Source organism: Lepeophtheirus salmonis, chromosome 3 (genome assembly GCF_016086655.4).
Source record: "Lepeophtheirus salmonis chromosome 3, UVic_Lsal_1.4, whole genome shotgun sequence".
In the NCBI taxonomy this organism is placed as follows: Eukaryota; Metazoa; Arthropoda; class Copepoda; order Siphonostomatoida; family Caligidae; genus Lepeophtheirus; species Lepeophtheirus salmonis.
This window is the reverse complement of record NC_052133.2, coordinates 13854941-13878983: the sequence shown is the minus strand read 5'-3', so window position 1 is coordinate 13878983 and position 24043 is coordinate 13854941. Positions and strand designations below refer to the sequence as shown.

The window sequence follows — 24043 nt, the reverse complement described above, 5'->3', positions numbered from 1 at the left end:
GTAGTCTGACACCCCTTGTATTAAAATTTATTGGACATTTTTGGATTTACTGTGATTGCATTTTATTTTTGGGAATTTGATTAAGTCGTTTAAAAAGTGAACAATAACCGATTAAACGATTTCAAAGTGACTGTTATAGTAAACTAAACGAATTCGAAGAAATGACAATTAATGTGAACTTAACGATTAAAAAAGGTGCACAGCAACAAGCCTGCTACTAAAATAAAATAAAATACATAATTATGTTGAAAAATCTCCATCTTAAAAAAAACTTAACTCCCATGGGTATTCTTCTTCCATTTCCAAATCAAATAACTTACAGGGCTCCCAGATACATTTATAAATTTCTTTAGTTTGGGAGAATTGACAAAAATTAATTACAACAACTGATAAATCACATAGTAATTTATTCAATGCTGTAGTATAATATTGCTTAGTAACATTTTATTAAAAGAATACTTAGACATCTGTATTTGTGTATGATAGCCAATATTAATGAAATAATAAAATGGACAATATATATAATATATAAACAACAAGGGATCTACAAGAAATTGTATTCCTATTCCTTTGGAAACGGAGCATTAGTGTAGGATAACTTATTAATATTGTTATTTGTCAAAAAGAATAAATTATAAAATAGTCATGATGTATCAAGGGAGACGAGGAATTGAAAGCTGACAACAAAAATACAAAGGGTATTTTTGTTTTAGCGAGGTGACAGAGTGTGGTATGTTTAGGCTCCCAAAATAATCGACATCAACAATACAAACGTCTGGCGAGTTAACACAGAAACAATCGAAAAACAAAAAACCAAAAAGTAAAAATCTGAAATATATATATTTACAATATACATACACAGAGCCGCATATTTCATAGACATATTTTGGTCAATTATATGCTTTGTACATAAATTTTTGGGATGAAATCAGATACATACAATTATAAACTATATTTTAAATCCTTTATTGTATTTATAAGACTTTATTTTGATCACGATATGGTTCCTTTTAAGTAAAATCTAACCATTATTAATTCATGTGATTATTAGTTTTTGTGTGTATTTATTTTATAATAATATATATGATCAGAACTTGGGAATTTACATTAAATAAAAAATATAAATACACCTTATAGTTTAAAATTAGTCCCGAAAGGCAAGTACCCATTTAGATTTTTGTAAATATTTAAAATTAAAAAAGTACCCTAAAAATCTATACCATTAATGAAATGGATCAATCAACACACGATTTTTAAATATATCGACGTTTTATTCGTCTATGAAATGAATATAGTCTAATAAATGTAAAAGTGTGGAAGATCTTAAAGAGGAGCCATGGTTTGTATATTGAAGACTTTCACATTAAGATTTATAATTTTGATATACTTTACAGGGTTATTTGGGGGAAAACGTATAATGTTTACCTACATATCTTACACCGAGGTATCGTCCTTTGAATCGCCATATATCTTGAAGCAGCCAGAATAAACTACCTCTTAACTCAATAATATCATTTGGTTCATTCAATGTTAACTTTTTTTAATTTAAGACTTCTGAATGCTGAATACGATTACATTTATCGTCATCGAATAATTTTGAACGAGGTATAACTTGCCAAGGTGTTCATCAGTCTTTTTATGTTCCATGCAACAAATTTTTTTAATAAGTTGCAATAACGAGCATTCAGAAAAAGGTTGGACAACTGAATTGAAGATCTTACCATGGTATTTACAATTACTATTAGAAATAATGCAACCCCGCGACTAGCTTTTTCAACCACTCTCAATTTCGATTATCAAATGGGAAAAGAAAAAATTGAAAAAAACATATAGTAGCTAATATTCGATATTTTTTTTGTTCCCAACTATTAAGTAGTATTTAGAGAGTAGCTATTAATTATTAAATACATTGAATTTATTATTTTATCATAATAAGAATGAATGACAGGGTTATAAACAAAGGCTCTTGATTTATATTTATTAAAATAAAAATAAAAATCCTATATACCAAGGTTGAACTTTATGGAAGTAAAAATGTGACCAACTAATTAAAGGACTTAAACCTTACTGTCTATCAAAAATTATTCTTTTATTGCCTAGTTTTATCATATATCTGTATTTAAAATGTATTTTAAATATGTTATTATATCTTTATAGAATCTTATTTTAATGTTGTAGTTACAAATTTAGATATTTTTCTGAAAATATCCTAATCGATAAAAAAATTAGTACATATTGAAGTATTTTTAATGGTTCAATACTTTGATTTAATTCGAATATCAGTATTTATCATTTGCATCAAGTAGTATTCAATGCAGATATTAAGGTTTTTATTCTTAAAACCATTTGAGGGAGTTTCATTAAGATTTATTGGTAAAATTGTACATTTTATGTAGTAATTATAACGTGCAGTAAGTAGAGTTCAAAAATTTCAACTTAAAATCAAAATGACTTATGTATCTCAATTTGTTTCAAAGTTATGGTCAAGAATGTTTTTTTTTTACTTTTTTTGTTATCTTGACCTCTCGAAATTTAATGGCTTCTTACTGTGACCTTATATCCTCTTTGTACTAAAATTGATCAAAATCGATACGTAAGTTTCTCCGTAATCCTGGCGACTTATAAAAGAAGAAACCAAAAACCGAAATACAACCATAGTCTCTACTCAACTATGTTGGTGGGGCTAAATACATAACCTCATATTTTTTGATAGGGAGCATCGTTAAGATTTGAAGATTATAATGTGCAAAGTTCAAAGAAATAAATTGCATGTACACCCATGATGAATGTTTTAAGCTACCTTAAAGGAGGTTTAGTTAAATAACGCAGTAGGATAAAAGCTGGAAGAAAACTAACAACTGGCCGTTGTTGTCGAATCCTATAAAAATCAGGTCAGTCCAACAAATGAAGATATTCCCTTAAATTGAACATATCAAAAGTTAATTTTGTTGTGGAGGTAAATATATCAACTTTGATTCTCCCCAATTGGCTCTCCTTCAATTATGGTGCCATTTGTGACGTCAGTTAAATTGTTGTATAGATATATTTTCAAAATCCACACGAAAGGGTTATCAACTGCTATACTCGAATGCATTTATCAATATTGATATTTTTTCTATGGTCAATATATTGATTATGGTTCAAAATTTTTGGCAAAAGATATATATAAGTATTTTATTCATAAACTATGTGTACACTGAATAAAATAATTTTTCCAATAAAAATTAACAACACTTCGTATTTACAATATACACAAACAAATATCCAACGATGGTTGAATATCGATACAAAAAAATACACTTATTTTGAATTAAAAATGCATAAAAATCAAAATATACTGAGCAGTAGAGTTGTTTAAAATATAGCCTCCCGGTATTTATAAGTAAAGAAACCAAAAAATGACATGGTAACCTGACAATTCGTCGAATGTTTCGGAGGAAAGCACCTTATTTACTATGGCTTTTTATTAGATTAGCTGCGAGCAGCTATGATATATGGGAAATAAACACAAATCCAACTCCTCATCTAGTATGTACTTAAGCAGAATTACTCCGGTGTCAATTCTTAATATAACTTTGGATCCAACAAACCCTAAGTGTTACTTTATGTGCTTCATGAGCACACATATTTTTCATAATTTATATTCAGATATTCTCTTTTCAAGAATTAAGAATAACTAAAAAAGTCGTTTGAAAAGTCCGTTCAAAGTCTAAGAAATGACACTATTGGCCTGTATCGGCGTTATATTAGTCCAAAGCATCTCTTGGAAGAGCCTACATCTAGTTTCAGCCAGGTCGGGTCGGTGTATTTCTTTCTGCTTGGCATTCGTTTGAATCGAGGAAGTGGAGTGATTTTCAAAAAATGGATTAAAATAATTTCGTGTGTCGATCAAACATTACTTTATGTGAGACAAAACACATCAAAAGACTAAAAAGATGCTTGCTAAACATTCTGTACCTTCGATTAGAACAGTTTATAAGTGGTTTCAAAATTTCGGAGGGGGCATGTGGGCACAACTGACGCTGAAAGTTCTGGACGCCCTCTTGAGGTTACTACTCCAGAAATCATTTTCACCCCATTTCCATTAGTTTTGCGACCACAACTGCTGAGGTGTGAGCTGGCGCATTCTCGTGATGTAAGAGGACTATTTTGTGGACCAATCGTGGGAGTATTTCTTGTAGTTCGGTTTTCAATTACTCCAGTAACGATAAATAACATGCACATGTAATAGTTTTACTCTTTTTTAGATGGTCTATGAGGATTATTCCTTGCAAATCCAAACAGACAGTTGCCATAATCTTTCCTCCCAATTCCTCTATTGAAATGAATGCCACACAGAAAAAAATAGACCAATCTGGCTGAAAGTAGGAAATAATTGGTTAATTTACAACTGACCTTATGCCTTTTAATCTGATTCTTTTAGGAGGAACAGTAGCGAGATACAATAAAATATCAACGTATCACATAATTGAGGAAACTATATTATTTAAGTTACAAATTATTTTAACAAATGTTTATTACATTTTATGTTAAAAATGACATTTTAAGTCCTCAATTAGAGTTTCATAATTGAAAAACAAAGTATATACATTTTTCAAGATTCTTAAAGAGATAGGATTAACCATTATGAAGGAGTGTCTTGTATACTACAAATTCATAATGATCAATTAATTTGAAGAACTAAATCATATTTATCCATGAAAAGTAAAATAATAAATTAAATATAATTTTAATTAAAATCAATACGAAATCATACACAAATCATAGTTTTAAATATTCAATTGTAATGTTTGTAGATTTGTTTTGTTATTATTGTTCTTGGAGATAACTAGAGCCAGTTTTAGTTAGTTAATTAAACGCCATCGAATTTAAGCTAAAATTGTTATTATAAAATTAAGTTTGCTTAAATTTAAGAAGAGTTGATTCAACTTGGCCTAAATGGTCCACAGTTTATAGCTTCCTAAAGGGTGAACTTTAGGAATAGCAAGATGTGTAAGATTTATAATTTGATGGACTAAATTGTCTAGTGACTTTGCATGAAGTACTTTTTTAACATAAGTTATTATCATTGGCCATGACTCATGAGTCTGTTCAGAATGGTGGTCCAAAACTTGGAGTAGCATTTTATTACGATTACCCCCTGCCCCCCGTTACTTACAATTTCCAGGTTTCATTATGCAATCAAATGACAGATGAAACAAAAAAACAAAAAAAAACCAGACAGATTTTGTTTTTATGGTTTAAGTATAAAAATGTCTGAGCAACAACTAAAAAAACAATGAACTTGTCAATGGTGTCGGAGTCAAGAATTACTCTGACAAGAATATATTCATGCTTGACAATGCTGTGAACAAGCAAATTAATCGTTGCCTCGCATAAACAAGAGAGGAGGTTCAAAGGATCTTCCGTACCAAGAACCCAGCCCAAGTGATGTTCCCAGACGTAACGGAAAGAAAATACCGCTATACCTTTTCAAGGTTGGAGAGAGAGTGGGTATGGAGGAGTACTACAAGATGCTGCGGTAAACAGTCTTGCTGTGACTGAAGAGCACCTAACCTTAGAAGAGTTATGTTTTGACGCGAGATGGCATCCCTCCCATACAACTAAGAACAACCATAACTTCTACAGAAACAATATGGGTGACTTCTGGCCTGCCTTTATGTACCCGTCCTCCATCCCTGACCTCAAACCTCCGGACTTTGGAGTTTAGAGCGTCTTGGAGGAGAGTGTCTGGTGTACTTCCAATCCAAATTTGGATTTGCTTCGAGCTACCATTACTGCCCACGGACACGGCATTCATCGTCAAGAGCTGCTAATCTCTCCGAAAGTGTGTCGAGGCTGTTATTTCTTGTGAAGGAAGAAATATTGGATATTTAATATAGCTAAATATAGTATGCAAACACATCATGAATTAATTTTGAATTGTCCTTTCGTGACTCCATCAAAATCACGGTTTTTTTTAAAATTTAGTCATATTATTGCAAGTTTTGGGTCCCCCACTCTATAAAGGAGTTGTTCTTTCTATTTCAAATAAACTGAAACAACAGCCAAACAACATTTTTTTAATTAATATTAAGCTATGATTGGGCCTATATGGACTTTTTGATCGATGCAGTTTTTTTGGTTTATGAAAAATATAATATTTTTCGATCTCAGCCGTTGCTTTTTTTTCAATTTAACCCTTGAAAATCCAGTGATAGTAATTCCATAAAGTAAAGTTAAATTATGGATTTTATTGATTATCGATTATAATTTTTCTCATCCCCACACTTGCCAATGTACTCATCTCCCAAGATTTTGTTAAGTTTTTTTAATTTTTTAATAAAATTGAGGAATAACTGCTGTATAGATAGAACATAAAAGTCTTCAATGTATTTATGGCCGATAAGGTATTATAAATAAGTTTTGAGTCTTTGAGCAATAAATAATCAAATAATGTTAAAAAAATGAAATTTAAAAAAGTAAGGTCAGATGTTTAAAGCTACATTGATCATTAGAGTCGATTACATTAATTATAGATTAAGAAAGAAATATGAATTTTCAAAAAAATGATTTTTAAGGGTAAAATAATTTAACAACTTTCATATCGTTATTAATTTGATTTTCTGCAAAAAATGTGATCTTGTTTTTAGGGGGATAGATAACAGCAAAAGTCAGCAACTCTGCCCAATTACCGATTATTATCATATATATACATATGTAGCTCGGAATTTAGCTCAAGTATGGAAATATTTGGACTATTCTGAATATAGTCATGTTAAAAACAAATTACAATAAATTCAATAGTCATGATATCAAGTCTACACGCTAATTTCTTAGGAATAAAGGTTCCTTCAAATTATATCACTATGGTAAACGTAACAAAAAACAAAAACAAATTATACTAGACTTTTAAGACTAATATGTAATTGGTGATATTAATGATAGTACGAATATTAGAATTTAATTGATAAAAAAATAATTGTTTAGTTCTTGTGCAAGAATGACGCACACAATTTCCAAACTTAGCTATCCTATTCAACTCCCAAGAAGTAGTGTCTTTGAACGATATTTGTCCAAATATCTACAAGATACAAACCAAGATTAAAAACTTGTATAATTTTCTTTTGGTAACTGTAAAGAACTTGAACAATTCTTTCTTATGAATAAGGAGGTTATGTAACCTATAAGAAGAAAAGAAATCAATAAGAAAATACTATTTTAGTCACCCCAGAATAATTCAAATTTCAGTTCATAATTCTGAGTCGTTTTTGAGATATAGATACTCGTCTCAGACCAAAATTTTCAACGTCGCGTTAATGTTTTTTACCAGACGCTCCTTTTTTGTGTATATTTTTTGCTCCAAAAGAGCTAACCTCATGAAATTTGGTACTTAACTATTTTGAAGTGTGAGGACTCCAAAGATGGAGTCAAAATTAGAATATATGACCTCAATTTTGGTATAAAAAAATCTGAACTACACTAGCAAGTACTTGATCAACAATAAAATAAATTATCCAGCTCTTATGAATATGAAACTTTAGTGACATGTTTTATATAAATAGGGGTATCACTATGCCAAAAAATAGTGTTGGCTTTTTTATCATAGCTCCCAGGCTGTGATCTCAATGTTAAGTTACTTTTCTCCGTAAATTTGGTCAATTTTACTTACGCTTTTATATCTTAAACTTACTTTATGATTTATATACACTGAAAAAAGAAAACTGAACTAGAGTCATACATATTATTGATATAAGTTAACAAATAATAAAAGAGTACTTGAGTGTAAAGTTGGACATAACATCAAAATAGATTGTTCCTTTTTTTAGATATGGATCTTTTGTCCTTTTGCTTTTGATGCTTCTCTTATCACAATGGCGTTGGTAACCCCTTTTAAGGGGTTTAAAGCCCCCCGAAGTGTTTATAAATCCCTCCTCCGCCCATCCCCCATAAAGAATCAGATATTTATTTGTAAATAAACCTATTTCTATAATTAATTATATTGCTGTGTCCATAATGTTTCGAGCGAAGCTTTAAATGATGAAAGTTGGTATCGCTCCTGATCTTGCATATAACATGGGTCATAGGATCCCAACAAACATCATGTCTAGGAAGCCTGATAAGAAGGGGATGGAATATAATGATCAAAACACTTAATACTTATGTCTTTGCTTTCGTCATCTTCATTTATAACCACGACATCCATACAATATGTCTAAGTAGTAAATTGTGATATTTTTACAGCTACAACTGGAGATGAATAAGTAAAACGAAGCTTTATAAAGTAATTAGATTATTCTGTGAGTCTCTTGCTAGTAAAGATTGAAAGAAAATATTTAAAGTTCCTTGTACCTAGAATGGTCTTTGCATCTTCATACCTCTTCTGCATGTTTTCTCGCAATTGATCCGCATCACTTTTATCAAAATAAGATGACATCTCGGCAGAAGTTGAAGAAACAAATTGGGCCGAGTATTCGATCTTTTAATGGTCGCTGCAGACTAACTCATGCTATCAATCTTTTCATAGTACCAACAATTCCATCACAAGGTGGTTTACTGTGACTTCTGGCAAAGATTAAACAGTAACATCTGTCACCAAATTCATCAAAATGGTGGCAAGGTTAAAAAAAAAGTTAAAAGTTCTTATACTAACCTGCACCACCATTATAAATGTAATTTTTTTACTATAGGGTTTTCAAAGATTAATAAAAAATTCGGGGGGCTTTAAACCCCTAAAAAGGGATTATTGATGCCATTGTGATAACAGCAGTAGCAAGAGTGAAAGGACAACAGTTCCAAGTCAAGTCTATTTTTAAATCAAAATTGAGGTCATAAGAAATTTAAATATTCTAATTTTGACTTCATTTTTGGAATCCTCACACTTCAAAATAGTTAAGCACCCAATTTAAAGAGGTTAGCTCTTTTGGATAAAAAAATACATAAGAAAAAGAAGCGTAAGGTAATAAGACATTAAAGCGACGTTGAAAATTTTGGTGTAAGACGAGTATCTATATCTCAGAAACGACTCAGAATTATGTAGTGGAATTTGGTACACTTAATTTACTCATGAATTTGAGCTTGTGTGCCAAAAACCCTCCAAATTTGAATGTGTCGGGGGGATAATTTTATTTATTTTCGTTGATTTGACATGGAATGACCCGACAGGAAGGTGCAAAATTTCTCATCATATACCAAGAAAAACGTTGAAGCACATTATTAGATTGTCTTGAGTCATATTTAAATACTAGCCCATTCTTATGAAAATATCTAAGTAGACAAGTTCAAAATGGTCAAAATTAATCGCAAAGTAAATTGTTTATTTCATATAATGCATGATCTATTTGCATTCAAGTGAAAATAAATATAAAGTTGAATTAAATCAATGATTATAAAAAAAAAACAAAATAAACAATTTAAATCATGAATTAAGTCAACTTGATTTAAATCAGCCAACCCTACATTCAAAACCTGATTGAACATTCGTATGTGCTCATAAAAGACAGGGGCAAATTTTTTGTGAAGTTATAATTATTGTAAGTCTGTGTGTACTCAGAGTACAATTTATGATCGACATCGGCGTAATTCTTGTCAATGCCCTTGTTTATTTCCTTCTACCTCTACAACTGATTGTAGCGGATCTAATGAAACATCATGTCATCTAAGCTTCTCTCCTCCAGAACTTTCTTCAAATTGTCAGTTACGATGTTCATTTTCGTTTTTTAATATTTCCAAAATGCACATCATTTTCATTGACTCTCTAAAGACTAAAGTACTCCCTGACTCATCTGTTATAACGTCATATTATTTCTAGAGGAGAGAACATCTATGTATTGAATAAATACGTTTGAGTGTGCTCGTGAGAAACAATGAGTAATCCTGAGGATTTCTAGGATAGTTAGCTTTATTTTTATTTTTAGGCAAAATATATCTGTTATTCGATGTCCAATAACTACTGCTATTATATAATAAATTAAGAATTAAAATAAATTTAAGATGAAGTAAAAAAGATGTATTGCATGAATATTTCAGTGGATAAACACAATGAAAGAAAAGGTGATGTGAGGAATCAAATATGGTTTATATATATATATATAATTCGATGCATCCTTAGAAATAAATGTTTAAGTAGATAAGGTTTCTCATTTTCATGGTAATTGGTGTTAAAGGATCTTGTTAGTAAATAATATATACTGGTTAGTTTATGTTCGTCTTTGTATACCTTTCAAAAAAAGTATACATTTTAAGCTAGTATTGTTCATATGTAGAGACGGGATTTGTGTAAGGGCGCAAGGAGAAGGCGAGATACATATGTTAAAATAAAATTTTAATATTTTCCATATACAGATGCAATTTTAAATGGATTCTCCTCTTAATAGCAGTAGTTCATCACCCCCCTTCCCGAATCATATAATAGGCAGAGTATATTAAAACCGCTCTTAATTCAGGTGTACCATATGTTTCTCCTAATAGTGCAGTCATTAGTTTTTGGAATCCCAGGGGTGCCACTGTGTTTGTCATAATGTATTAACAATACATATACCGTAACATTTGTTATCCATAAACCGTATAAACATTAGATGAGGGTTTTAAATTACTTTTTTTTTTAAAGAAAAGGATAGGAATATGGTTTATCTTTCCTACAAAAAAAAAGCAACGGTTCTACAGTTTAAAAAGCTCAGATTATGTTATATGCAAAAAAACTGGCAAGGATGCAATGTACACTTTGGTTACGCTTTGCACATGTGAGAATGTGTAGAATTGAGTAGTTTTTAAAATCTTGAAAAAGAAAAACTGTTGTTGTGTGTGCTCTTTCTTCTTTTTTATTCATTATTTAATAGGTCGTCGTGATGTTAACATCTCCTTCTGAAAAAAGAATTATCCCACATCTTTAGAGTAAAACGAACTAAGTTTGCATGAATTGGGATCACCTGTCCTTTCAAACACCATGGACCTATCTGAAAATTTTTTTGCCAACCTCGGAGAGTCGGACATGGCTAAATGAACAGCTTTATAAACCGTAGGATTATTCACTTAATATTTATTCAACGTTTCAATTAATGAACTTTATTTGATTAAATGAAACCTTATAGTATAAAATGATTAGATGCAAGATTTCCAGGGAATTTCGGGAAAGTTTAAAACCCCTAAAAATCACATGAAAACGGGATCCTGAGAGAAAAATCCTAGCCGTACATAATATTTGTAATTATTCTCAATTTGAAAAACAAACAAAGAATTGGAACATAAAATCAACAACATCATAGTATTTTACAAAAGAAATAATTTATAAAAACAAGAAATAACGAGAATTCATTTTCATAATCAAATACATAAACTATAAAAAAACTAATTAAGTAGGTCTATATTTTACTTAATAAGTTAAGGAGAATCAATAATTTTCCAAGAATTTAAGAGAAAAATATCAAATACAATGCATCAATACGCCAGTATGTAATAAAGATGAAATTGCCTAATTTAATTTCATAGGCATAATAATAGTAGAATTTATTTATGGCTTTCTGTTACTTGGGAAATTTAACATTAATCAATCAATGTTAAATTATAAGGGACGTGTTGCAAATTTAATTATTCTGCAATAGAGCAACACTGAAGATACTCACATAAAAAGTTTCATGGCCTCTAAAGGAAGAATGACATGGTTTTAAGAATGAATGGGAAATTTTTAATTCTATGTATAACTATACCTTTTTTTATACTTGATTTTTCTGAAGGGCAAAAACCTTCTTTTGTGTTATTTAAAAAAAAATCAAGTCAAGGGTAAAGGTCACCATGGTAGAGAAAAGACAAAACGTAGCATGCCATGGTAGCAGCCGAAAGAAATGATTTTGAAAATATAAAGATATATCAAGTGAAGAAGTATGTGATAAAGGTAGTAGTAGCTCAAATGTCGACCGACAGAACGTTCAATGAAAAATGTCAACCGGAAAATGTTACTGTTTCTACGTCATTTCACTCCAGACATTTCCCGCCCCATAACTCCAATAACTAAAATAAGGAACCCTCAGAAACTCCCAAATATACTGTTTGCTATCAATGCTCAAAGCCCGTATTATGATATAAATATTGGGATGGCAAAAGGGCCAAATATGGATGGCTTCATATACTTTAAGATATTATTTTTTCTGGTGTTGCAAAATTTACTCTGCAGAAATTTCCTGCCTGAGATATTCCCCCTATATAAAAAGCATTAATGACCCCTCAACCCCACCCCCTATTTAAACCCCAAAAGTTGAGATGTTTGCATGTATTACCGGGTCCCGAAAAAGGATGGAGCCCGCTACCAAGATAAGTTGCCTTCAATGGCCACTCCCAATAACTCAATTTATATCCAGGAAGTTAGGGCTGCTTTCAGGTACCGCCAGTTCCCAAAAGAGATGAAACCCAAAATAGCCTCTAATTTCCAGGCCCTTGGGGGGGTAAATATAGGTAGTGGTGGTGGGGTTCATCCCATTTTGGGGTTTAGAAGCACCTCAAAACAGCCCTAACATTTGATGTATAAATTAGGGGGTTGTGAGGGGCTCTTAGTAGTTACTTAAATAGTGGCGGTGGGTTTCATGCCATTTTGTGGCCAGTACCCAGCAACCTCTTCAAAATTTGAGGAGTAAATAGGGGTTGTGAGGGCCCTTATTGATAGTTTATATATGGTGGTGTTGGGGGGGGGGTATCTTTCTGGCAAGAAATGTGCGAATGGGATACATCGCAGGCCCATTTGGAGGATCCCCTTATTTTATATTCTACAGTCGACGTACTGTAGGTCAACGTTTTGTCCACGCACCGATAAAGGCTCTATGGTGTACTCCTTTTCATTCTTCCAAAAGCTTACCCAATTTGTTCCTTATCAAAAAGTCCACTATATTACCTCTCACACTGTAGTATCTACTTAAAATAAAGAAAATGAAGATCGGAATTGTGCAGCTTAGTCTCATGGGTAATTTACGAAATTATTTTGTAAAATCTAGGTAGATTTATTGAATAAAATATATGATATGTTTTTATGGTTAGATTTATTATTTTTTAAAACACTATGAGATCCTTTTTAAGCAGACAAAAAGATATACATGCGAATAATATATAATCATTCAAATAGTTACAATTTATAAAATCAGGAGAATTATAATCAATTTACATAAAAAGAGAACGTGACAAAAGTCAACATTATCATATCTATTTATAAAATTAATGCCCATATGACATAATGTACAAATGAATTACAAATACATATACGTAACACTAGAAAACTCATCAATATCATTGGGCTTCAAGTATCATCATCACATAAACCTACGTACAAAGATATGTACACTGTTAAAGAAAAGATTTACAAACAAAAAACCATTTCCTAATTTATTTAAATTTCACATCGAATATCCCCTTGGAAAAACTCCATTGGCACTTTTGCAACCCCAGCAAAACGTCTACCATATAACAAATGCAAATCATCCATATACTTCCACCTTGTATTCAACTCTGGATCGTACATTTCAACAGAATCGTGGTGAAGCCGTCCTCCAAGTGCATAAATATTTGCATTTAATTGAAGTAACTGACCTCCATCCCGTCCCAATACGAATTTACCTGCGTCTTCAAAAGTCCAAGTCTTTTTTTCAAGGTCAAATACTTCTAAGGAGTTGTCTCGAACACAGCAAGAGGCCCCTCCTGCTAAAAAGTACCGATAATTTCCTTTTGACTCAATTCCAATACAGGAATGATACTCCCGTTGGTATTTCATGTCCTCAAGGCGCTCCCAAATATTGGAACTGATGTTGTAAAAATATACGGAGCGTAGTTCATAATTGAGATTGGATATTCCTCCAGCAACGATGAATCCTGGAAAAAATGAAACAACATTAATCCTGAGTTTATGGGTAAATATGTTTGAGTATTGTAAATAAATTTAGTATGGACATCACGTTCAATTTTATAAATAACCCAAGTATAGGATCTACGAGGGAGTGGTTGTAATATTGCCTTTTATTTCGTGGATAGGTCTTCTCCACGCCTTTGTTTGTAGGCTCCTAGGGTCATACAATCCTCCTTTTTTTTATTTTGACAAAGGGTTATAACAGCATAATAATATGAATAATATTTTAAAAACAGATAAATAACAACATGCATTCATAATTCAAAAATCACTTTAAAAAAAATGACAGGAGTGTCAAGCATAACTAAGAATTAGGGGTGCGCAGAAAAACAACTTGGCTGATTACCCATTAATCCACCGATCATTATTTATCAATTTTATACATCGTAAATACAGTTAAAACAACCCAGTAAATGGCATTAATACATATAACAATGTAAAATCTCACTGAGAACACTATTTTAGCCTTGCAAACTCTTTATGGTATACGTTTGGAATATATACAAGTACTGTTACATATCCCATATACTCAGATATTATATAATTGAGTGCTTATGAATGGAGTCTTACGGATTTTCTTTTTACCTTTTGCATAAATTACTGTATAAATAAGCAAAAGAGAAGCTTCTTTTTTATGAGAATGCCAACAATTTAAAAAATAACTTTTTTTTTTTTAAAGAACTAAGACAAACATTGTCTTCAATGACATCGTTACTTGTGAAACAACTACAATCTTAAGTGATACAAAGATGGGATAGTTATTTAAAAAAAAATCTTAAAAAAGTGTAGCTAAACCATTAAAAAAAACTTAATTAGTAGCAAGTCAGTTAGTAATTAATTGATATAATTTGACAGATTACCAATAAAGTTTACAAAGTAACCGATTAATCGTAACTAAGAATCATAGTTCGGAATTGGTAGTAATGATTCATACATCATCCAAATTTTCATACAAATTTTTGATTAGCGAAAAATAGTTTCATTCTATTATAAGAGTACATGACGCTTTGTATATGTTAAACAAATTGCATTCATTTGTATGTTTCTTGGGAACTACACTTGTCCTCAAACTTCATACCCTTGATAATTTTGGTAGTGAACTAACACATTTAAAAAAAATAATTATGAGTTATATGTGATAAACAAATGACAGAATGACAACAATACTCAAGTATGGAATCTCTAAATTCCATGGTTATAAATATATATATATTTTTAATGAAAGATAACAAAAATTTCAACATAAGTATGTAAATTTTTGTTTAAAGTTTTTACATGATCTCATAACGGTATATATATTTTTTTTTGTTGTCCAAATTTTTAACAATGATGAAAAATGCATTTTTACAGTAGAGTATAAAAGGTGCGGGGATCAAATTGTCGCCAAAAATATTTTTGTACAAAAACAACACAAAATATACATTTTCTAACTTTTTTATTGAAAATCAAAACTATGACGAGCATAGAGGTATAGTGTAGCCATTCATTCGATATAATCACCGTTGGCATCAATAACGGCCTCAATACGGCCTCTGAACCGGCCGCAGGCTCTTTTGACCATCTCATTGTCCATGTTGCCGAATACCTCCTTGATGGAGTCCATCAGGCTGGCCTTGGTGCTATGGGGATGTCTGTTGGTATGTCTCTCGACATAGCCCCAGACAAAATAGTCCAAAGGATTAAGGTCGGGAGAGTTAGGAGGCCACAAATCCTTAGTTACGACGTCATAACAGTTCTCGGTTAACCCCTGCATGGAGATTTTGGACACATGGCAGGATGCTGAGTCCTGTTGCCACACCCAGGGCCTGTCTCCGGTCTTCATGGACCTGGTAGGGTCATCCTCAATCATCTTCTTCACCTTGTCGACAAAGTCGGTGTCCCTGACCTTCCTGTCGGCGCCCTCCTCCTTGGGTGCCCTCTTTATGGCGGCATCAACATCCCAGGTGTAATCTAGCTTCTGACGGATACGCTGAACAGTCCGTAAATTCACTCCTAAGGTTGAAGCAATCGTTGAATTGGAGATTTCACCTCCATTATTAACCAATACCATGACTACGGCGGACCTCGAAAGCTCCTCGTTCCACTTATAGCTCTTTACCTCCTCATATGATGACGGCATGATGCTAACTGAACTACATATCGTCAGCTGACAAGAATAGCTTTCCTATTTGGTAACCAGTTTTTATTTGATAATGTCGTCTTCAAGTTATCAAGGTTTAAATTAGGCGACAATTTGATTCCCACTCCCTGTATATAGAGGAAAATTATTTAGGTGAATCTTAATTTCTGGTTATCACAATAAAAAAAAAATCTTGTGTGAGCCCACATTGGAAGAAAAGATTACATTACCATTTCAAAGCAGAATAATGTATTTGTGGTAACTATCCTGTTTAAAATAAAGAACACACATCATAGGGAAAAACTTAATGGGTGTGGCAGGAAGTGTAAAGTGTCCCCCAAAATTGCAAAAGTACCATGTCGAGAGGTCTGTCTAGATAAGGACGATTGTATCACAATTTACCATCAAGTTTCTGGCACAGAGGAGGTTTGAGTGGACGTATGCCTCGAAAGACACCACTACTGGAAGGGGGGGGGGGCATGTACACGTTTGCCTGTCCTTTGCTAGATATTAGCGAAAACAAGATCCCAGCTTTTGGTCAACCATCCTGTTGTTTGATTATTCTAAATTAGTTTCATTAGATTAATTCATAATCGATATGGGTTCTAAGACAAAATTCTAGACATAAAAAAATACTCAACTCTAATTAGATAATCTGTAGCTCTTTTGATAAAATGTACATCGTTACTTTTATTGTATATCACACCTTTTTCTCCAAAAAGAAACATAAAAAGAGGTTTAAAATAATTTGGTTGATAACAAATTCTTTCCAATTATGTAATTATTATTCTATGATTATTGAAAAATTTTACAGCTTAACATGAGCTGATCATAATTCAACAAATAAAGTTCATAATACTGATAAGAAAAAAAGAATCCAAAAAATTGTCAGCTGATAAAAAAATACAGTGTATACATTTTGTGTTAGTCAAGTAACGCCGTGTAGGACTCAATCAATAAAAATGACTGACTTAATGTAATAAATTTCGAATTTGTATGTAATGAATTAATTAAGAACCAAATCATTGATCAAATCTTAGTACCATGGTAATAAAAATCCAACTCTGAACCCTCCGGTGCTAAAATCCTCGGAGTTGTACACCTGTTGAAAAACCAAATATCTTTCATTGTATTCCGTTCAAGAGTTTTCACGGTAACAATTATCGATGGCAAATTTACACATTGCTATAACTTTTCATTTAAATCATTATCATTAAAATGCTCTTCTTAACTAACTGTATTTCAACCTGAATTATTAAAAATAAATAGAAAAGGTTGATTCGAAAATGAAAAAACATCTAAGGAACTTGACAAAATTCGAGAATTTTTAATTACAAAATTTGGACTGATAAACTTAGTGATTTTTTATATTTATACCTCTTTTACCAAATTTTACAATTTTCATATGGTCCTTCCCACAAGAAAATATGAAACAAATCAAAAATAATTATTTTCAAAACAAAATTGACATTTAAAAAAAAAAAAAAAATACAATGACAAATTTAAACGTGATGTTTATTTATGTACAAATTCTCGTGAGCAAATATTTCAATAAATGTAAATGTTCATAATCTGCAAGAAATTAGTAGTCCTATTTATTATTAAATAAACACCAGCTCCCACTTTCTAGGGACTGTTTTATACACTTCTATCTCACTCTCGCCCCTAGGCTAAGAACTACTGCACTAAAGTATATCAGGTGGGTAACAACATTACAAAAACAAGAATTATTCAGTATTTTGTTGTCAGCTGTCAAAATTTCTGCTCCTTTTCTCTCAATCAGTGTTTGCGTTGGGATTTTTTTTATGGAATTTTGTAGCCGGTATCTTTATGTACTGGCTCCATAAATATAAATTGAATCACAATATTCATAATAGTCGGAAAGGTTGAAGTAAATGAGTCCTAAGTCTGAATCCTTTAACTTTGAGTCTGTGTCTCATTTTTCTGATGTATATAGAAAAATAAAAATTTATGAACGTGATTGATTGATTAGGAAAAATAGCATGTAAAAGCTAAGAAATATTGTACCATATATTATTAGTTTATAAGCCAGTTGTCAATCTCCTAATGGAGCATCAATCTATGCCTTTATCACAAGTCAATTCCTAATGAGGTAATTGCATCTTAATACATAAAATAAACGTTTTCGAACATATTAATCTACGAATATTTGAATGAAATAATTTTATGCCTTTATTTTCATACCATTAACTTATGCTTTTAAAGAAATTTTCTACTTTGCATTTGATTCAAACTGATTATAGCTCAAAGTATATGCAATATACAAATTGATTTTAAATTGGGAAATGTTGCAGGTATTGAGGATTAAAAAAAAGCTTCTGTCTTAGATGTTTTAGTGCATAGATTGAGCATAAGTTGGTTCAATATCGACTAGAATCATCTAGTTTATCTGATCCAAAGATCCCTTCAAGCACAGACCTCCAGATATTAGAATACTTTTAAAAGGTTTCAAATTGAATAATTGGTCACTAATAACTTGTATACAAGTAGAAATTGCATACCAATATTTGTAGAACTACCAATATTAGGGGTGTACTCAGGGAATATTTGTCTTTTTTCTTTCCTAAGAAACTAAAAAAATGTCATGAAGAATGTCTTTTTTAACATTGTAAAAACAATAATTTTTTAAAATGCTAGTCACAAATAATTGTGTAACCTTTGAATCCCCTCTACAGATAAAAATATACTCCTTTACACCTTTGTTAGTTCATAATATAATAAATCTTTAGAGTGTTTTCATATGACGTCATAATCCTGGAAAGTGGCCAAACTGGAAAAGACATAGACATCCAAACTACAGGGTTGATCTTATCTTGTGGTATAAATTTATTATTTTCAATCCGGAATGACATTGTTGCAAATTCACGGAGGAGCACAACAATACATCTTATCTCTGAGAAGAGCAAACTGAGACGGTTCGAACGAGCAAAGAAGATTCTAAAGCCCAACAAAAATTTGGGCAAAGTTTGACTCATTTCTGATGAAATTTTTTTTCAACCTTAATGCCTCTGTGAATAAGCATAACAGCCATTACATCACAACCGAACATCTTGACAAAAAATCGAGCAGCCAGCTCAGGCGAAGTCTGCCCTTCCATTTTTTTTTTTTTGGAGAGGAAGGAGCGGCTCAATGCAGATGCTTACATTGAACTTCTGGATAAGAAATTACTATCTTAGGATAGAGAAAATTTCGGGGACAACTTTGTTTTCACTCAAGACGGAGCTCCATGGCATACCGTTTTTAAGACTCAGGCCTTCATGAAAGACAAGATTCTGGACTTTTAAGACCTTAACATGTGACCACCCTTCTCTCCATACGCAAAACCTCACGGAATTATCTATCTAGAAGTATCTGTAGGAGAGGTTGTTTGCTACTCCTTACCGGAGTATCAAGTCTTTAAAGGCTTTCATCAAGAAGAAGTGGACCAAGCTAAAGTCTAACTACTCATTCAAAGTCTGCAAGGGATTTTAGGTCTCGTATTGAGTCAATTTTTAGAGCTGAGGCCTCACATATTGAATAAAAATGTCGCCACTAATTGTAATAATGTATTTAAAATACATTGTCTATCAAACTGACTTGTTAGAAATAATTATGACACTTTCTAGAAATAGAGACCCAAAAAGGTATTTGAACAAATACATTAAGCAGTTATTTAAAGAAATGTCAAAAATGAACCAAACTATTTGTTAAGAAAGAGATTTAATTATTATTTTTTGAAAAAATGACAAAAGTCATATCTTATTTTTTTTAAAATGTAATTTATTATCCTAGCAGATGCTCTTGTGTTGTGGACTAGAGTTTTGTCGGTCCTTATTTGGGACCAAAGGCCTTGGTTCAATCCGGGCCAATTCAGTTGAGTCTAGTCAACTAGTTTGTCCATAAAGAAGGTAAAATCAATCCCTTGTGACGTCATGGAGTGAGTTTTTCCTTTATTAATTATTATGTTATATAATAAAACAAATTATTAAATCAAGGAAAAATATAATATGTTCGTTTCATATTTCATTATTATGGAAACATTCATATTTTTTGTAACTTATGTAATATGCTCTTAATACATCTCTCATATATTTTATTCGGCTTCATAAACCATTGATATTTATAGGAAAATTTCCAAGGACCGGCAGTTAAGGATCGGCCCCAATGACTTTCAAATATCCTATTCGTTTATTTGAATTGGTAATTTTTTCAATGTTTATTTTTGATTTAAGACGTATACAAATAATTAGTCAGAATAGTTTATTTATAGAAATGAAAAATAATTACGTAAATAAATCAAATATAATTCAGACTCTTTTTGAAGAAAAGTTATATTTGACTGTTTTTCTGTTGACAAACCACATATCAATAGTTTATTTAACTTTATTTAACATAACAATCAGATTTAGGAATGTCTGTTCAATAAAATTGATTTTATTATAAATTGGGTAAAGTAAGTTACGAGGAATTTTATGTATATTTATAAATATGTACGTCTTACAATGAGAAATATATGTGTTTCAATGATAGAAGGTATTTACAGTGTATTAACAAAAAAAAAAGACATAACATTTTTTTGCACAAATTTATTGGAAACTAATGTATAATATAAAATATCAATTTCTAAATATTATATCGATAAAAACTTTCTTTTTTAAGCCATTTGCATGGATAACTTGAAATCATAATGATTATCCCCTTAGGTCATATCAAATCGAAATTGGATAAAACATTAAGAATTTGTCTTTTATTTAAATATTCATAGATATTCAAATATTTGAGCCTATTTTTGTAGGAAAAATGGACGAGTAAAACCTGTTTGAGATGATAGAAATCCTTTTTTGTGATTACATATTAGAAAGTTGACCAAATACATAAATATTATTATTATTAGATTACCTGTTTGCAAAGTGCAAATTAAATTGGTTAACAAAATAGCCCCTTGAATGAATTTAATTTGAATGATACACAATTGTTGACTGTCAACACCAAAGTAAGCTAAGATTTTTTTTTCAAAATGGAGTCTGCATTAAATTTGCATTCTTCGATAAATCATTGTTCGTTTGTTTCAAGCAACTTCCATGAACTCTTTGTATGTGCCGCAAATTGAATTAAAAATAGCAAAGATTAATTGTTACAATGAAATAATTAGAAATTGATCGATTTTATTTCCAGGGCCATATCTTATAAGTCCAATAAAAATACTAAACTATAATTCATATTATTGTGTTTCTCAACTTATGCCTGAAATTTTAATACAAAAATAATAATTGGCCAATATATGTCAATAAAATATACAACTGTATGTTTATTTTAATTGTAAGTATATATGGCTCTATTCTATTTTTTCTTAATTTTTGTTTAAGATTCTTTTTATACTAATGCACCACATATGTAACGAACAAATTATCACGTCGTTACTTTTATTATTGTATCACACAACCTTTCAAATACACAAAAAACATGCACAAAAAAGCTCAAATCATTTGGTAGTTTTTCAACTCTTCCCAACAACATAATTATTATTCAATGACTGTTGGTAATTGTTCAAAGCTGATTCAATCAATTAAAGTTCAGAACACTGAATAGAAGAAAGGATACAAAAATAGAGACAGCTGACAACAAAAAAAACTATACATTTTCATGGTAACGTAGATTTATATGAACAAAACAGAAGGAACTCCTCTAAAAATATAATTAATGTGAATCAATTCTTGTATTTTGAATTCCTTACTTACATATTTGATCAGCTGCCTATTGAGCAATTTGATATAAAAAGTGATGATCAAACAAATTCCTAATAACTAATTACATGTTAGGATATATTTTTGATGAGTAATAACTCTTATAACCGGAAAAACAATCACTTATTTTATTTTCGTTCCTCACATATATCAAAAAAGTATTTATACAATAATTTGAATACTGGAAACACATAATTGCAGGTAGTTTAAAATATAACTTTCAATGCTAACAGCTATAAAGCAAAAAAAAAAAAAAAAAAAAAAAAAAAATCATGCGTTTACCTTTGTAACTATATGTGAATTACCCTTAAAAACATTTTTGGTTTCCTAAATATTGTACCAGAACTGGTTATAAAATATTGGTATCATAACAGAATTAGAGTTCGCATTTTGGATTGTTTAATTTTATAAATAAATATACGAGTTGATTTCAGTCTTTTGTTTAAGTTGTCAAAGGACTAAAACGGAAACATTTGAGAAACATTAAGTTATTGAATAGAGTTTTATTACATCACGTCCCATAAGTTCAGCAATGTTTAATAAAAGTTTATTATTATTTGAAATGCTTTAAAAATGTATAAATATTTTAGATACCACGAACAACCAACGTACATATGGAGCTTTAAGCACCCACAGATGCATTTAATGTTCAACTCTTTGTCCTTGAAAGAGCTTTAGTTCATTTAATATAAAAACAGGCCTTATGTTTATTTTTAATTTTAAGAACTAAATTATCTGTAAGACCATATACAGATCAAATGTGATGTAGGACCACACCCAAGTGTTGTACTTCAATACATTTGCGGGGTAAAAATATAAAAAGTGGTCTCAAATTAGAGTTCCATTAAGGTTATCATAATTGGATTAAGGTCTATAGGGATTTCCTTACTTAAGTTAACAATAATACAACTGCGTTTTCTAAGAAAAAAAACAACAACTATTGAATTGAAATAATGGTACAAAGACAATTTTGAGCACTTTTGGAGCAATGTAGAGTAACCTCGAAGGAGGTGGCTTATGCAGTTTCCAGGATCGTCAAGGGCTATCTGAAAATTCTGGAATAGGTAAATTGTATTTGCTGCAAGAAAGTGACTTGTTGTCTAAACTAAACATGGGCTGATGCCAAAATATTTTCTGATCCGATACCAATCTGATAAGATTAAAAAAAAAATTCTATCCAATCCGATATTTTACAAATGATAAGATGTATGTATCTATATCCATGAAAACATGTGTTTAATTTTGTCAATATAGATTTCATTCTTTTCTCAACATATTCATATCCTTCGGATACAATATTCTAAAAAAACAAAATTGAATATTTATTAGTAGTATTCCCTTGACAAGACCTATATTAGGCCTCTTGCCTTTTTGTGGTTGTAAAAATTTAAGAGAATGTTGCTCAAGAATCTTGTTTTAGCCCTTATTAATAAATGATTTACTTGATTGAAAGAGCTCACTCGTGAGAGACAAATTAATTTGAATAACAATATTTAAGCTATAAATCACAAATAAATTTCTTTTATCCTGTTGTAATTATGTTAGGGAGATAGCCGTTTAAAAAAAAAAAATTTAGTTAAATGGAAGATAAACTTGACAAGCTGTTGTAATGAATAAAAACTATCTGAGATTTTTACTTTATGTATTAATAAGAGCGGCAAACTTTGTGCTGCACTACTTTTCAGAAGTACACAGGTCAGATTAACAGATGCATTCACTCATTCATTTAAGCTTCAGTGTAATATGCATTCCATTGGAAAAAAAATTAACTTTTTTGTAATATCTTCTTTTTTCTAATTGCATAATATAAATTATCGATATTTTCGATAACTTTCTACGATGCAGATATTGGATATTTTGTCCTATATATCGGTTTTTCTATTTTAATCTGATATATTAGCCCCCCCCCCCCTAAGAACAAGGCCAAGCTCATTAAATGTCAATTGCAGGACAATATTAAATATGCTAAAAAACTATTAATACATATTATAATACAAGCCAAAATTACCTGTCATCAATTTAAACTTTTTTATAAGCCTCTAATTCAGAGCTACTCTCTAATTAATTCATAAATTTAATGAAAGTCTAAAAAAAGTACTTATGCTACAAATCCAAGACAAAGGATTTTTTCACAGATCAAAATATTTAAATATTTTTATCAAGTCCAATTAGAGTCCTTGGATGTCTTTTGATATCATTTCAAGTCCATAATTATCATAAAACCTCCGTAAGGTAAAGATTTTTATTAAGTTAAATATAAAACAGCTTTTGAGTCCAACTTAAGACTTGATCTTACGACAAATCGAGTTGCAAATCTTC

At 30.9% G+C, this 24043-nt stretch overlaps 1 protein-coding gene across 1 annotated transcript in view; it reads right to left on the bottom strand.

Annotated features, from left to right (window-relative positions):
- Window positions 1-12987: 12987 nt before the first annotated feature.
- LOC121114105 (kelch-like protein 26) overlaps window positions 12988-24043 on the bottom strand; it is a 31151-nt gene continuing 20095 nt past the window's right edge. The window contains exon 2 of the mRNA XM_040707960.2: window positions 12988-13827. Within this exon, the coding sequence (XP_040563894.1) occupies window positions 13349-13827 (479 nt within the window). The 3' untranslated portion in view covers window positions 12988-13348. The remainder of the gene's footprint in view (window positions 13828-24043) is intronic.